The 17,761-nt window shown below is 31.9% G+C and overlaps 1 protein-coding gene across 1 annotated transcript in view; it reads left to right on the top strand.

Annotated features, from left to right (window-relative positions):
- Positions 1–17,761, top strand: part of SI (sucrase-isomaltase) — a 91,187-nt gene that overhangs the window by 40,406 nt on the left and 33,020 nt on the right. Inside the window, exons 24-34 of the mRNA XM_026497428.4 lie at positions 701–871; positions 3,154–3,309; positions 4,736–4,942; positions 7,570–7,724; positions 9,197–9,365; positions 10,658–10,754; positions 10,851–10,963; positions 11,050–11,175; positions 12,669–12,797; positions 13,521–13,631; positions 15,580–15,642. Coding sequence (XP_026353213.2) covers positions 701–871; positions 3,154–3,309; positions 4,736–4,942; positions 7,570–7,724; positions 9,197–9,365; positions 10,658–10,754; positions 10,851–10,963; positions 11,050–11,175; positions 12,669–12,797; positions 13,521–13,631; positions 15,580–15,642 — 1,497 coding nt within the window. The remainder of the gene's footprint in view (positions 1–700; positions 872–3,153; positions 3,310–4,735; positions 4,943–7,569; positions 7,725–9,196; positions 9,366–10,657; positions 10,755–10,850; positions 10,964–11,049; positions 11,176–12,668; positions 12,798–13,520; positions 13,632–15,579; positions 15,643–17,761) is intronic.

Genomic DNA, 17,761 nt, shown 5'->3' on the forward strand with positions numbered 1-17,761 from the left:
GCTGAACATATATCTTGCTAATGTCTGAGTTATGCCTTTATCATGAAATTCTTTTGGAACAATGTTTACATTTACTTTGAGATTTCAACAGAAATAAGTTGTTAAATTTTTAAATTTAAGTTGTTAAATTATAAATATATTACCTTAAATTTTATATTTAAATGTAACAGATAAGTTTGTGATGATGAAATTGATGCACAAAAATCTTCAAACATCTTAAAGTGCTATGTCTGGTTTAAGCAACATGACCTAGGAAAATAATGTCAGCATATTCGAAAATGCTTTAATATGTCAGTCACAGCAATAATTGTTATGGATTTTGAGTGAGGATGAAAAATCTACAGACAAGGCTAAATTTAAATAATTAATAGCAATAGCTTTGTAGATGTGGATTTCTTCATATATTCTTAGTTGCCAAAGCTGTTATTCTTCATCAACATTAAGGCTAGAATAAGAAGAGATATATATGAGTTGCATCATAGGTAATTCAGGTTATCTCTGAAAATCAATTTTATGGCATGTATACAGAAAGTGAAAAGAGTTATTAATGAGTATATTTACATATGCTACTTGGATGTGAAGAGCTGGTAAGAATGGAGGCATAAATGATTGGTTCTTTTTCTGTTTCATATCTGTATTATTTCAGGTTTGTATCCATTGGCCTTCTACTTAACATATACTGTTATATACTTCTTTTCAGAATAAATTAGATATTATATGCACACATTCATCATACCAGGAAGGAACCACTTTAGCATTTGAGACTATAAAAATCCTTGGGTTGATAGATCCTGTTACACAAGTTACAGTGGTAGAAGATAATCAGCCGATGAAAGATCACGACAATTTTACTTATACTGCTTCCAACCAGGTAAATTAAAATTTTTAAAATATTTTAGCTGTCATATATTCTCACATTTAACATTATGTAACCATTCAGTCTCTTGTTTTTGTGACTTTTTTTCTTCATGACATTACTTCTTTCTTTTTTTTCCCTTTTGGTATCAATATTCCATTTTAGGTCATTCCGATCTCAGATATCGACATTAAAAGGACTCCTTGCTACTTCTCTTTATTTCGTTTTATCTTAGATATCACTTATATACATCTTCTTAATGTTTTTCATACCATTTTCCTACCCTGAACTTTAACTTACTCACCTGTTGCATACAGTAAAGGTTCTAAATGTTTTTGCTTCTCAGTTAATACTCTTTAAGATATTGATTTAATCCCTTTCTTCAGTCATTCCCAGTACTTCTCCTTTCAAGAAATTTCACTATCCTTGATATATCTTGTATTTTTTTTCTTTGAATTTTTCTTTACACTCTTCCCTACTAGGGCAATTGTAATTTTTGTCTCTTTTAAGATGTGTTCTAGAGAGGCACCTGGCTGGCTCAGTCAGGAGAGCATGGAGGACTCTTGGTCCTAGGGTTGTGAGTTTGAGCCCCATGTTGGGTGTAGAGATTACTTAAAAGTAAAATCTCAAGATATATACTAGGGAGGGAAAGGAGTCATAGGATAGGGGCTTGAATTCCAGCCTTGCAATCTGTGCATTTAAACCTATCAAATTAATTTATTATCTCAGCTTCCTCATCTGTAGAATATAATATTTAAATCATAATGTTGCTTTGAGTAATAAATTACTATACTTAAAATGTAGATCATAATAATTTAAAACATTGAAATGATTTTTATTGACTTTTTTCCACCATTCAAATACACCCTAAATTATTGGTAATATCACCATAAATTCTAAATTACTTGAGAGAGAGAATATTCTCTTAGAGTATTTTTTTTTCCTAATTCCTAAGCCCTCTGGCCCAGAGTTTTCCATTCATAAAAATATGTATTGGTTAATTATTTTTATTTAGTAAATATACTATAATTTTGTATATTCCTAGGACTCTAATAATTAATATAAATTAAATAATACAGGCCTATTGAGAACTTTATGACTCTAACAAAGATTATCAAGAGAGTATAATACAAAAATCGTTTTATCTGGTTTTTTCAATTTCAATTTTTATCTGTGTATTTATGCTTATGTAAGATTTACAGAGACCCTAATAGACACCCCTTCCTAATTCTGCTGTGCTTTGACTGATCTTTATATGAATTTTCAGTTCTGCATGTAGAGGTATGGAAGTAAGTTGATATCAAAAAGTAAGCTATGACGGTAGAAGTCTGGGATAAAATTTGCCCATATTATTCTCAAGGTATACAGACAACAAATATAACTTTGCAATATCTTTTTTTTTTTTTTTTTTTTTTTTTTTTTTTTTTAAAGATTTTATTTATTTATTCGACAGAGATAGAGACAGCCAGCGAGAGAGGGAACACAAGCAGGGGGAGTGGGAGAGGAAGAAGCAGGCTCACAGCGGAAGAGCCCGATGTGGGGCTCGATCCCATAACGCCGGGATCACGCCCTGAGCCGAAGGCAGACGCCCAACCGCTGTGCCACCCAGGCGCCCCTGCAATATCTTAATAATAAAAATCATTATGTATTAGAATACACGTATATAACTATCCTCTCATTTTTTCTTTTTTTACATCATGCCATGTTATCTTCTAACTTGTCCCTCAAATATTGTAAGCAGTGTCTCAAATTAGAGACAGAATTGAAGAAATAAATATTTCCCTCCTCTAACTCTGGGGGCTCCACATCAACCTAAGTCGTTAACTTTTCCCACGCTTGAGGGAACAAATATTTCTTTCACAACTAGTCTGCCCTAGGCATTGTGGTAAGTGCTTTAAATTTTATTTATCATTCATCCTGTGTAGCACCCCCTGTTAGTAGGGGCCATCATCCCCATTTTACAGGGGAAGGAAATTGAAGATAATAAAGGAGAGGCAATTGTCCCAAAGAAGCATAAGCATTAAACGGCAGAACTGAGAACTGAGCTCACGTCTGGATTTAGCCATAATGCTTTTCATCAGTATTCTAGGATTTCTCATGCTTTTCCTGTCTTGAGGCTCTAGCCATTTCAGTGGTATGACATATTTTCTCCTTTCATATCTGTTCTTTAAGTATCCTATTAAAAGTACCAATGATTTGATTTGAAGAATTGCTCTGGTTGCTGCATTTTATAAATGTTAAGTATTTTTAAGTCATCCAGTGCTCATAAATATTCTTTAATGTTTCTTTGTCTTCAGAGTCTCCTAATTTACAGTCTCAACTTTAACCTTGGAAAAAACTTTACCGTTCAATGGAATCAAAATTTCTCAGAAAATCAAAGGTTTACTTGTTATCCAGATGCAGACACTGCAACTAAAGAAAAGTGTGAAGCACGTGGCTGTTTATGGGAGACGGTACTAAAAATTTTAATTATGTTTCATAGCATGGCTTTTACATAAACATCTCAATGTAAACATTATGTATTATAATTTTAATTCTACAGCATACAAACTAAATTCATCTAGAGAAGCATTTGGAATTTGAAAATAGGACTTTGATAGACAATTTATTTTTATCTTAATTAATTCTCCAAAGACAAAGTTTAGTAAATGCCAAACTAAATGGATGTGTAGGTTGCTTTCCAGGCACTTTGGATAGTGTGCCTTACTTTACTTAATAAAGTGTGCCCATTTTACTTAATAAAATAGTCCTCTATTTGTTGAACTCTTATTAGATGTTGACTATGGCTGACTCGCTTAATTTACTAAGGTATTATGCCAGTAGGAGCCAGTCTTTCAAAAACACTGTCTCAAGTTATTAAAGCTTCTGAAATTGGTGGGCTGTATCAGTTCCACTAAGGGTAATTTCTAGCCAGTTATTCTGGTCATCCATTCAACAGAATGATGATTTGGTTAAACAAAACACAATTTATTTTTCTCTTACAAAAAAAAGAGTCCCATGCCTGCTATACTGGCCTCTCAGTGTCATCAGTGTCTTATATTTACCGTTTCTTTTTTATTCTCAAGTTTGTATTATGTCTTTTGACATTGTGTATTCATTCCAGGCCCAAGGGCATCCTATTTTAATCAGTTTATACCCTTTTATTTTAAGGAGGTTTTGAAGGTCCTATATAACTTCCTCAAAAGAGACTGGGACATGTAGATGGGGATGTCGCTTTTCCCAGCAATATAATAATTTAATAAATAAGAAAGATGGGAGAATGGACTGTTGTAAGGCAACCATCCCTCAGTGCCACCATTTACCATTCTTTTTCTTAGGTCCTAGCTTCCACTTTTATATAAACTAATTAGTTTTGATCTTTGGCCACAGTCCCTATTTAAATACTGGTCAGGATGTAATTTACCAGTGTAAGGATCGGTCATGAGATAAGTAATTATATAGTTTCATTATAAGTAAAAGAAAAGAACTTTAAGTACAGATCCTTCTGAGGGTTGTTGTAGAGCCATTTTACACACAAAAGGCAATAGACAGTATGAAGAATAAGAATAAGCATGGAATCAAAATTTATGAGTAATATACTTAATTTTTGCAAACACCATAGAATCATTCTATTTTTTGTTGAAAAGCTATGACATTTGATTCTTTTCCTCTACTGGTCTATCTTTAGAGTCAAACTATAAATATTATATATAACATTTTAGTATATGGTGTTTTAGGTTGCATAATAGATATTTTGTGTTGTGATTATAATTTTATTTTAGTATTAAATAATAAAATTCATAAATTTTACAACATGTGATTAAACATGTCTACCTTTTTTGAAGAGTTCAGTATTACAATGTTTACAATCCTGGCAATGAACATGTATTCTGTTTTTAGTCTCCTCTTGGCTCCCGAGCACCTGACTGTTACTTTCCTAGACAGTACAACCCTTATTTGGTCAGTTCAACTCAGTATTCATCAATGGGCATAACAACTGACCTCCAACTGAATCCTACAAGAGCTCAAATAAATCTACCTTCTGAACCCATCTCAACTCTTCGTGTGGAGGTGAAATATCACAAAAATGATATGCTGCAGTTTAAGGTATGTTTAATATAAACGATACCAATGCATTACTCATCTCTCAAGACAAAAGATTCTGAATAGTTTAAATACTTCAATTTTAAAGTGATATTAAGGATTATTAATTGAATTGTAGACATTTTGATTTTATAAAAATAAAGGGTTTTTTTCCTACACAGCTCATAACTAGATGCACAATAAATAAAGCTTCTTACTTTTGCAACTTTGTGCATAATTAAACATGTAGTGGTAATTAAAAAAAATTCAAATTCTTGCTAAATACGTAGGTTACTTAGAATCAGACTATGTTTATAGTCCCATTAAAATAAACAAAACAAGGATGGCTGCTGGCTCAGATGGTTAGGCATCAGCCTTCGGCTCAGGTCATGATCTCAGGGTGCTGTCATTGAGCTCCAGATCAGGCTCCCTGCTCAGCAGTCTGCTTCTCCCTCTCCCTCTGCCCCCTGTTTGTGCTCTCTCTCTTTCAAATAAATAAGTCATCTTAAAAAAATAAACAAGACAGAAAAAAAATAAAACAGGATACTATTTCCATTATTTGTAAATAGTGACCTGAATTTTCTGAGCAGTACAGTAGATATAAAAAAAAATAATAAAAAATACTTCAACAGTACACTTAGCATTTTTTTAATTGAGTATAGTTGACATACAACGTTACATGGGTTTGAGGTGTACAAGATAGTGATTTGGCAAGTCTATACTTTATGCTATGCTCATCACAAGTGTAGCTACCATCTGTCACCCTATAACGTTATTATAATACTATTGACTACATTACCTAAGCTGCACCTTTCATCCCCCTAATGTATTCATTCCATAAGTGGAAACTTGTATCTCCCATGCCCCTTCACCCACTTTGCCCATGCCTCCACCCCTCCCCTCTAGCAATAGTTTGTTTTCATTATCTTTTACTTAAGAGCTCCAAGGGAATCCATTAAGAAAAGTATTAAAAATGATAAGAAGATCAGCAAAATGACTGGATGTAAAATAATATCCAAAAAATGTTTTGCTGTATGCTGTCATTCACCATTTAGAAATTGAAATGGAGGCAAGTCCCATTAGCAAAATTGAATGAGAAAAACAATCAAATAAAAAACAAAAATATCAAAAATCATAGGAGTAAATTGACTGTTTATAAGAAAAGACTTAAAAAATGTTGATACTTTTTTTTTTTGGTTAATTTATTTATCTGAGAGAGAGCCTGTTGGGTGAGGTGGGGGAGGGGCAGAGGGAAAGAAAGTCTCAAACAGACTCCCTGCTGAGCGGGGAGCCAAATGTGGGGCTGATCTCATGACCCTGAGATCACCACTGACCTGAGCCAAAACCAAGAGTCAGACACCCAACCGATTGTGCCACCCAGGAGCCCCCCAAAAAAGGTGTTGATGGATTTTAAATAAGTACATTAAAAAATAAGCAAATTTTAAAAATCTTAAATAAGCCTTTTTTTTTTTAAGTTAATTCGTTTTCTTAAAGTTCATCTGGAAAAATAAACATATGACAATGGCAGTAGTTAAAACTCAGAAAAAGAAAAGTTGATAGAATTTGCAGAATTGAAACAGTATGGAACTGCAGCCAGAAATACCTGACAGTTTATTGAAAAAAGATGACATAAAATATATATATACAAAATCAATCAAACATAAGCCTGGAAAAAAATTTAGCTGCATTTTTATCTTGTATCTGCCTAGTAAAAATCTTTCAAACCATAGATACAAAGGTATAAATCCCACAGATAAAAATCTATATATTTTCTTACATGAAAATTAAACATATTTCAATATCAACAAACACTATAAACAAGTAGAAGGCAAACAAAAAACAGATAAGCATTTGCCACATACATGACAAAAAGCAAGAAATTTCACTTTACACAGTCAAGAAAAATAGTGAGACCTCATAAGCAGACATTTAACAGAAGAAATAAAAATTAGAGATAAAAATATTAGTTGAAAATAAAAGGAACAAAAGGAAACTTTAGAAAATGGGAAACCTAAATGTTGAATATCATATAGAAAAAGATTCATCCTTATGAGCAAGGAAATACGTGACAATTAAAAAAATAAATGCTTTTAGTTCAACATAAAATAGTATTAGAGTATACATTTTGGTAAGAACATTAATTAGTAAACTATTTCTGGAAAATAGGTATCAAGGACCCTACGAATTTTAGTACATTCTGTCTGACCTAACACTATCACTGCTAAGAAATGCATTGAAGAAATAAAGAAATGAATAAACATAAATAACCATTAATGTTCATTGTAGAATCATACATGCAACCAAAAATATTGAAACAACTTTTGAGTCTAACCATGAAGTGGTAAATAATTTTGTGTATCTATATAAGAGAATATTTACCTCTAAAATTTTTTGAAGTTTTTTCAGTGTATGGAAAAATTAATTATAAAACATTAAAAAATGATAAAATGCAATTCATAATTTGATCTCATTGCGTGTGTGTGTGGATTTCTGTATAGATATATGAGCCATGGATACAGAATTGAGAATTATATAATCAAGAATTCTAATATTCTTGTTTGAGCAATTACTTAAATTATTTAATGATTATTTACATGATGTTTCAGCAATAAGAGAGAAACGTATTTATTTTCATTATTTCTCTGCAATAGATTTATGATCCCCAAAATAAGAGATATGAAGTTCCAGTACCTTTAAACATTCCAGCCATGCCAACAAGTACTTATGAAAACAGACTTTATGATGTTGAAATCAAAGAAAATCCTTTTGGCATCCAGGTTCGAAGGAGAAGTACAGGAAGAGTTATGTAAGTGATCAAATTATTTGATATGAGGAATATTTTGATTTTAGGTTAGGAGGGGGAAAGTAAGATTATTTTCACTGTGCTAGAGTATCGGTCATTACACCAAAAATGTTTGAATGTTATTAAATAACTTGGCCTGTTTTAACATTTTTAAACTACAGTATTATCACACTTACGGGACTATCATTAAGGATTAGTAAAATTTCATCCACATTTTGGATGTGATTGATTTCACTATTATCACACTCATTCTTCTAATCAGTTGAGAACCAAAACCAAGACTCCTCTTGAAAAGTGTGTTAGCAAAAAAAGTAGTTGGAAATGTGTTATGTAATTATTTGATTAGAAATTAATTGAAATGGAAATTTATTAGTTCTGAAATCTGATAGAGTTAATACTATCTCTGCCAGGTAATGATGAAAGGAAATTTTATACACATACATCACTCTATATTTTTATGTTACAACAAATTAACTTATGTAAGAAATTATTTTTATTTTGGTAAAAAGTAGAGCTTTGCAGACAAACTAGCATACTAAAAGATACTTTTATGTAATTCAAGCTTGCCGTGCTACTTTATAGAAGATGTTGTCAGGACGTTTTCAGGTATCGTCAGGATGGATACAAATAATGAAAAAAATTATGTTTGTATTGTTTTTAAAATTGTGTTATGATAATATTTTTGTTTCAGAGGATAAGAAATGAAGTCATTTTGTGAAAAATTTCTGGTGCAATGGCATTTATTTTTATTTGGAAAGCATTATTTTTAGTAAATACTTCTCCAAAATCCTTAATATAAAAATTTGAATACATTCCAAATTCTTTGTAATTCTTATGTTTGTTTTTCCTTCCAACTTTAATATCTTTTCTTCCTCTTTTACGTTCTTGCAAATGATTAGAAAAACAATACATTCTCTGTAACACATTTCTTCTGGATTTATTTTAAAACACCCATTTTTATAAACACAAAATAAAAGAAGAAAATGATTGGGAGTAGTAATTAGGGAGGGCTTGGAATTAACATATCCATCATGCCTTATAGTTTATTTTGATATTGATTTTTTTATTCTATATGTAGAAAAGTTTACTGTGATTATCTCAAGGGAACAGGAAAACAGAGGACTTTCAATTTCTGGGACATATATTACTTCTAGGCCAATATTATTTAATATAACTTCATTTTAATTTTATTTTAAAAAGCAATATATATCTAAAGATAAACATAATCATATTCATCCTATAATTTATTTTATTAATAATGCTGAATAAATGAAGCATATTTTAGATATTCTTTAACTTAGTCAAAAGAAAAATGTATTGGGATAATTAAATTTTCATTTGGTATTTGAGTACAACAGGTACATAGAGAAAAATATTACCAGTTTTCAGATCACCTAAGAAAGAATTACCATTGGTATTTGTGGTACCACTTTGTATATATTTACAGGATTAGAATTGTTTTCTTTACTTTTCAGTTGGGATTCTCAACTGCCTGGATTTGCTTTCAATGACCAGTTTATTCAAATATCTACTCGCCTGCCATCAGAGTATATATATGGTTTTGGGGAAGCGGAACATACAGCGTTTAAGAGAGACCTGAACTGGCATACGTGGGGAATGTTCACAAGAGACCAACCCCCTGGTGTAGGTATCAGTATTTGCCTTTTCCATGAGGCAACTAAGACGATGATTTGGATCTCAGCCACTTCTCTATAGGCCTGGACTTCAGTCCTGAAGTAATGGCAAGGGGGCCCCAGACCTGCTATAGTGATTTTCTAAAAAGCAAACAAAAAAGCCACCATAAATAACAGGTGAAAGCAAAGGATTGGATGGATGACATCCTTGGTTGCAGTGAAAAATGAGGTTTCAACCCCATTCCTTATCCTTTCAACTGCATGGAACAAATATTCAGATTCAGAATACCCTGCCAAATCTACTTTTACTCACAGCTTTTAGAAATAACTGACATTTTTTACAAAATGTATTTCTTTAAAACTATGCAAATTTGGGTATATAAAATCTTGACTCTCAAAATATGAATCTTCTTTCACATAATAATCAAATACTAGAATACAGTGAGTCAAAGAGGTCAGTTTGTGTGTGTGTGTTTTGCTTTTTGTTTTTTTAGAGAGAAAACAACCAAGAGTGGGGAGGAGGGAGGAGAGGGAAAGGTAGAGAGAGAATCCCAAGCAGGCTCCATGCTCAAGGCAGAGCGGGACACGGGGCTCCATCTCAAGTCGCTGAGACTGATCTGAGCCAAAATCAATAGTCGGAGGATTAACAGACTGAGCCGCCCAGGTGCCCCTAAAGTTGTCAGTTTCATTAGGGATTATCAATTTAAAAGGTTTGTGGCTTTGACAAGTCATTTCATGACCCTGAGTATAGATTTTTTATTCTGAAAAATGAAAAGATCTGGCTGAAAATGAAATTAAATACTTTATAAACTATTCGTATAAACAAGATATTATCATTTAAAATATTATTATAAAATATTATATAAACTTAGATATTACCATATAAGTTAAGAGGTTTGAATACTTTCATAATTTTAATCATTTCTAGCACATTTTATTGAAAAAGTGCCAATTTATAAATAAATTAAGACATACCTATAGAAAGAAACCCAACTACACCAATACCATTGGTTTTTTGCATCAGTTAATGTGACAGTATTTGTTGGTGTAACATATTTGTACATTCATTTGTATGCTTTAAAGGAGTAATTGTTCAAATAATAAAGAAATTTCTTTTCTAAAGGAGATATATTTATTTAAATTTAAGCATAGTTTTGTGTACAAAGAAGGAACCTTTAAATTTATATAGGCTCAGTCTTAAATGAATTTAAATATTACCTTGACAAAATTTATATGCTATTATTATTTAAATATTATGCTATTATTAAATATTATATATTATGTTTAATTTTTTTATTTTAGTATAAATTTAATTCCTATGGATTTCATCCCTATTACATGGCTCTGGAAGATGAAGGCTATGCTCATGGAGTTCTCTTACTTAACAGCAATGCAATGGGTAAAACAATCATTTGTTGAATTTCTTGTATTTTATATGAATCTTTAGTAAGCTAATATATATAGATAAAAATGTAATCATATTTTGGGCTTCCAGATGTTACATTTCAGCCAACTCCTGCTCTAACTTACCGTGTAATTGGAGGAATCTTGGACTTTTATATGTTTTTGGGCCCAACTCCAGAAGTTGCAACACAGCAATACCATGAAGTATGAGTGTACATTTTTTTAAAGTTTTCTTTGTAATATAAAGTAACTTTCTTAGTTCACAAATAATTTCTTTTTTTTTTCCAAAGGTAATTGGCCGACCAGTCATGCCACCTTACTGGGCTTTGGGATTCCAATTATGTCGTTATGGGTACAGAAATACTTCAGAAGTTGAGCAAGTATATAATGATATGGTGGCTGCTCAGATCCCCTATGTATGTATATCAGTTTTTAAAAGTGTTAAATGTGTCATCTGTTAAAGCAAAAAAGGAATAAGTATGTGTACTTTAAAATTAATCATTTGGCAATAATTCTTAGTTTTTTAGTAGACACCTAATGATTTGGTTAAGAGCTTTTTTAAAGTGTCTTTATTAGGTGAAGGAAAAGGGGTAATGCCATTCCTTTTCCTTCTTTCTCTGTAGTTCATGACCCTGAGTTGTACTAAACAAGTCACTGTGCCCTTGTTTTTCTCTCATAAACTTTGGGTTGCTTAAGTAGTCAGATGTATTGCCCATATTTTTTTATATGCGAATAAGAGTCCAGAGAAACCTACTTCATCAACTGATGTGACAAATTACAGAGAAGAAATTGGAGATGAAACTAAGTGCTTTTTGCCCTGAAATAGGTGATAGTTGTAATGTTAGAACACAGAATTAGAGCACTTGCAAAATATCCTTTTCCGTCAACGAAGCTGAATATTACTGAGTTATCTAGAAACAATCATACCTGTGATTTTATTTTTTAACAAGATTCAGGAACCCCAGGGGTCCTTTTGGGAGCACTTGAACAGTGAAATCCAGAATGCTTGGTATATAAGAACTAATTCTAAGAAGAATAAGGCCCTCATTATAAGACATTGATACATGTGGTAGAATCAAGTATATGATTCCTGAATACATTATTATGAGGAAATTAATTGTGGAAGTAGATAATATAAAAATATACAAGTGAATTTTTTTTATAAAAAGGGGTTTTTTTTACATTATTAAGTCCATTATATTAGCCATACTTTTTATAACACCTAGAAGAAGATATTGAGTCAATGTCTGTTAACAGAAAATAATTTAAAAATTTGTTATTTAGGTCTGAAGGATGTCATGACAGAATTCAAACATTTATAAGTTTAAACATATTTGTAAATACCTATTTGTAAGCAGTATTTTGGTTATTTAAGGTTGGACTATAATGTTAAAAAGGCTTTGGTAGGTAATAAAATAATCTTATAATTGATGGATTTACTAATAATTCTTTCTTCCCCTTCGGCAATATTACAAGTATTTGAAATTACCCCATATTGACTTTATGTTTCCAGAAATAGAACAACACCTATTTTTGTGTATATTGTACAACATTCCAAATTGCCTTTTAACATAATTTCATACCTCATAAATCCTTTACTCCTGTGTCTTCCTATTTCCTTACATAACAATTACATAACAAAAGATACTGATTTGAAAGAATTTTTAGAAATCAAAATTGTTAAGTGGACTGTTAGCAAACAGAGCATTTATATGAACTTGTTTATGGACCGTTTTGCGTCTTTATACACTAGTTTTATTTGTTGAACGTTGTGTTGATTAATTCTCTTTCGGATCGAGTGAAGAGGCATTTAAACTTTCGTATTGCTATTACTTTTATATGATGACAGAATGAGATGCACTGCCTCCTGTGATTCTTACCCCGTTGTCCCAATCTTTGTATCTTCTAGGATGTTCAATATACAGACATTGATTACATGGAAAGACAGCTAGACTTTACAATTGATGAAAACTTCCGTGACCTTCCTGCGTTTGTTGACAGAATAAGACAGGAAGGAATGAGATACATTATTATCCTGGTCAGTATTCGTATTTTATATTTTAATCTTGTCTTATTATCTTGATTTCATTAAAATTTCTCTCTTAGAATGAGGTGGGGGGAGGTGTTTCAAAATAGGGAGACTTACTTTAAATTCTTCCCAAATCTAAGACTTTCTTCCTTTAAGACTTCTATTTACATGGGCTGCTAACTTTACATTTTGGTATATCCTTAGATATCTAAGACTGAATCTGGAAGTCAAAGGCAAGCTGTCTTCTAATAATCATTGAAGCTACAAACTAGCCTCAATTTATAGAAGCTATCACAAAGTTATGATGGATTTTCCATTTCTATACAATTCTCAAATCATTCTATGGGATTACTTTTTATGCTTGTCATGTTTAAAAATTTGACTTCAAGTTAGTGATTCAGTGGGGAGACTATTTTATCAGTATCTTATAGGAGGCAAGCTAGGCAGCTAGTAATCCCACTGGGAGAAATAAAAACAAAACAAAAAATGTTAGTAATCTTTCTTGAAATCATTGCCAACACATTTTCAGAAGTTCTTAAAATTTCCTTCCAAGGAATTTAGTGGACAATCTGGCTAGAACACTGAAGTTTATACTGTCAGTCTATTTGTCAGTGTATGTGAGAGCACAGTAAAATGATAATGTAATCTTGGAAAATTTGTTTCATAACAGCGACCCAAGTGGCTATACTTTTATTCCAGAGTTACCTGGTGTGTATTTCATTTTAATTTTAGGATCCAGCAATTTCAGGAAATGAAACAAAGCCTTACCCTGCATTTGAAAGAGGACAGGAGAAAGATGTTTTTGTCAAATGGCCTAACACCAGTGATATTTGTTGGGCAAAGGTACTGAGTTGATATTTTGAAATAAAATAACTATAAAATGTTATGTCATTGAAAGTTTCTACTGAGTAAAAAAAAACTGTTAAAAACATATTCAGAGGGAGAGATATAAAATACAGAAATGTAATGGTTTAATAGCTAATAATCAAAATAATATATTCTCTGATTTTAACCCAAATTATTAGAAACAGAGAAAGAATTTATATAGTTCATATGTCATTTACTATTTATTTCATCTTTAAGTTGTTTTTTATTGCATGTCTTAGAATGTCTTGTGTGTACTATATAATCAACATTAATAAGATGGTTATTCATTATTTTACACTGCAAGTCATTTAAATGTTTGTACTTCTGTCGTTAATAAAAGAGACAGTTTTTAAGAGCTATACTTATATTCCTGACTTGAACAAGCAATATAATTTATTGTATTTCATTTAAGCAATAATATTCAGACCTGGAGGGGCACCTGGGTAGCACAGTCGTTAAGCGTCTGCCTTCGGCTCAGGGCGTGATCCCGGCGTTCGGGGATCGAGTCCCACATCGGGCTCCTCCGCTGGGAGCCTGCTTCTTACTCTCCCACTCCCCTGCTGTGTTCTCTTTCTCGCTGGCTGTCTCTCTGTCACATAAATAAAATATAAAATCTTTAAAAAAAAATATTCAGACCTGGATATATTAATATATTATAGAAAAATCCTGATTTGGCTTACATAAAAAAGAGTAAACAAAAAATCCATTAGTCCTAACTAAAATGAAAAACAAAAACAAAATTCCATAATGGGAGACATGATGAAATATAATGTAGAATCCTTTTTTTCATCTTTGACCAAAAATAGCATGTTAGTGATAAAAGTACTGAAATTCAAACATGGCCTTAGATTACTTAATAATATTGTATCTGCCAATTTCTTGGTTTTGATAATTGTAGAGAGGTTATAAATTTGTTAACATTAGGGAAACAAAGTAAAGGATATAGAAGAACTCTAGGTATAATGTTTGTAGCTTTTCTGTAAGTTAAAATATTTCAAAACATAAAAATAAAATAGAAAAAATCCTATGATAAACTTATTGAGAACTCATAACATTTTAAGAAACATGAAAGTATAGAGTATGACATATTGGCCATAGAAAGGTGGTTGGTTTTTTTTTTCCTTCCTATTATCTTCTCATTCTAAATTTCCATACATTTTCTCAGATTTCTATCTTCTCTTCCACTCCTTCAGAGAACTACTCCCCATCAGCAACTAATCCCTTGTAGGTAATTATCCCTTGGGAATTAGCTACATTTTTTTCATATGGAACTAACTTTTACAACATAGATTCCAATTATCAGAGCTTTCAGCATGATTGAAATTTGGGCTCAAATTGTGTGTTTGTGTTTGGGGTAGAGGAAATCATTGGTAGGTGGGGAGGCAGGGACAGGGATGAGGATATAGAGGGAGAGAAAGGAATATTTAGTACTAATTGTGAAAACTAAGATGTTTGCCTTATCATGGCATCATCCAACTCAGATCTTCAATTCCTTTTAAATAAAAATATATTTATTGTTTTTAGATTTTAATGCTGAAATAATTATAGAAACAGTTTTAATATACCACATTAAATTAAATTTAGTATGTGACTTCATTTTATTTCTTGACTAGAACTTTTGGTTACATGCATTGGTTTCAAAACCACTACCTACTACAAAGGTTGGCATTCTTTTTCCTATTTGCTATATTAAAGAGGAAATTAATATGAAAGATGGGAATAGCTTGCAAATGTTACATTTACCAAAACAGAAACTAAAAAAAAAAACCAAAAAAAAAAAAAACAACAGTTGAGGTAATTACTGGTCTGGGGATCTCAAGATACAATAATATGCCTCCAAAACCCTATTATACTTTATTTACAACAAAGTCATACTATACTGAGTTTATTTTCAACTATTTGCCCATTTCTTCTTTCTCTGTAGGTTTGGCCGGATTTGCCCAATATAACAATAGATGAAAGTCTAACTGAAGATGAAGCTGTTAATGTAAGTTTTACATTGATTGACTACATAACGAAGAAATTCAGCACTTGGATTAAGGATCACTTTGACCAATAATTCAATTTGAATATTTTCTTCAAAAAAGTAGAAAGCTTATTTTTAAATTTTCTATAACAGACAATATTTAAATCATATGGTACTTCTATTTTTAATTTTTGAGGAATATCTATGCTGTTTTCCTGAGTGGCTGCACCACTTTGCATTCTCACCAATAATGCACAAGGATTCCAGTTTCTCCATATCCTTTCCAAAACTTGTTGTCTTTGATTTTTGGATGATAGCCCTCCTAACAGGTGTGAGGTGATATCTCATTGTGGTTTTTGCATTTCCCTGATGATAAGTGAATATGGGCATCTTTTCATCTACTTGTTGACTATTTGCATGCATTCTTTAGAGAAATATCTATTCAAGACTTTGCCCATGGGGCGCCTGGGTGGCTCAGCTGTTAAGCATCTGCCTTTGGCTCAGGGCATGATCCCAGAGTCCTGGGATCGAGCCCCGCATCACTCTCCTCTGCTGGGAGCCTGCTTCTTCCTCTCCCATGCCCCCTGCTTGAGTTCCCTCTCTCACTGCCTGTCTCTCTCTCTGTCAAATAAATATATAAAATCTTTAAAAAAAAAAAAAAAAAGACTTTGCCCATATTTTACGCAAGTTATTAGGGTTCTTTTCTTTCTTTCTTTCTTTCTTTTTTTTTTTCCTATTGAGTGGTAAGGACTTTTTTATATACTTTGGACAGTCACACTTTATCTGTATATAGTGTTTAAATATTTTCTCTTATTCTGTAGGTTGCTTTTCACTTTGTTGCTTGTTTCCTTTGCTGTGAAGAAATTTTTTGTTTCATGTAGTCACCTGTTTTGTTGCCTGTGTTTTTGGTGACATATCCATAAAATCTTTGCCAAGACCAACATCATGAAGCTTTTTCCTTTTGTTTTCTCTGAGAAGTTTTTCAGTTTCATGTGTTACATTTAAGTCTTTACTCCATTTTGAGTTGATTTTTGTGTGATGTAAGATAAGGGTCCAATTTCATTCTTCTGCATATTATATCCAGTTTTCCCAGTATCATTTGTTGAAGAGACTATCCTTTCACCATTGTGTATTTTTGGCACCCTTGTCAATGATCAGTTGACTATATATGTATGGATTGATTTATATGTTCTCTATTTGGTGCCATTAGTCAATGTGTCTGTTTTTATGCTGGTATCATACCGTTTTCGTTACTGTGACTTTGGAGTATATCTTGAAATCAGGACATGTGATACCTACTTTCTCAAGGTTATTTCGGCTATTCAGGGTCTTTGTAGTTCAAAATGAATTGTAGAATTGTTTTTATATTTCTGTCAAAGATACCACTGGATTTTTTATAGAGATTGCATTAAATCTACAGATTGCTTTGGATAGTACAGGTATTTTCACAATATAATTCTTACAATCTGTGAACATAGGATATCTTTCTATTTATCTGTGTCTTCTTCAATTTCTTTCAGCAACATTTTGTAGTTTTCAGTGTACAAGTCTTCCACCTCCTTACTTTAATTCCTGAGTACTTTATTATCTGGGTTGCTGTTGTAAATTGGATTATTTTCCTAATTTACTTTTCTGATAGTTCATTGTTAGCATATAAAAATGCAACTGATTTTTGCATGTTGATTTTACATTCTACAGCTTTATTTAATTTATTAATTCTAACAGTGTGTGTGTGTGTGTGTGTGTGTGTGTGTGTATGAGAAAAAGAGAGAAAAACAGTTTTGTTTTGTTTTGTTTTTTTTGAATGAGCATGATATTACCTGGGGGTCTTTAATATATCATCTTTATTATGTTGAGGTATTTTTCTTTCTATTCCTAGTTTGTTGAGAGTTTTTAAGTTTTCAAGTTCCATTCACATTGTTGGAAATGGCAAGATTTCCTTCTTTTCGATAGCTGAGGAATATTCCATTATATATGTATACCACCTCTTCTTTATCCATTCATCTGTCAATGGACATCTGGGCTCTTTCCATATTTTAGTTATTGTGGACATTGCTGTTATAAATGTTGGAGTATATGCGCCCCTTTGAATCACTATGTTTGTATCCTTTGGATAAATACCTTATAGTGCAATTGCTGG

This window comes from Ursus arctos, unplaced genomic scaffold (assembly GCF_023065955.2).
Source record: "Ursus arctos isolate Adak ecotype North America unplaced genomic scaffold, UrsArc2.0 scaffold_20, whole genome shotgun sequence".
Lineage (NCBI taxonomy): Eukaryota > Metazoa > Chordata > Mammalia > Carnivora > Ursidae > Ursus > Ursus arctos.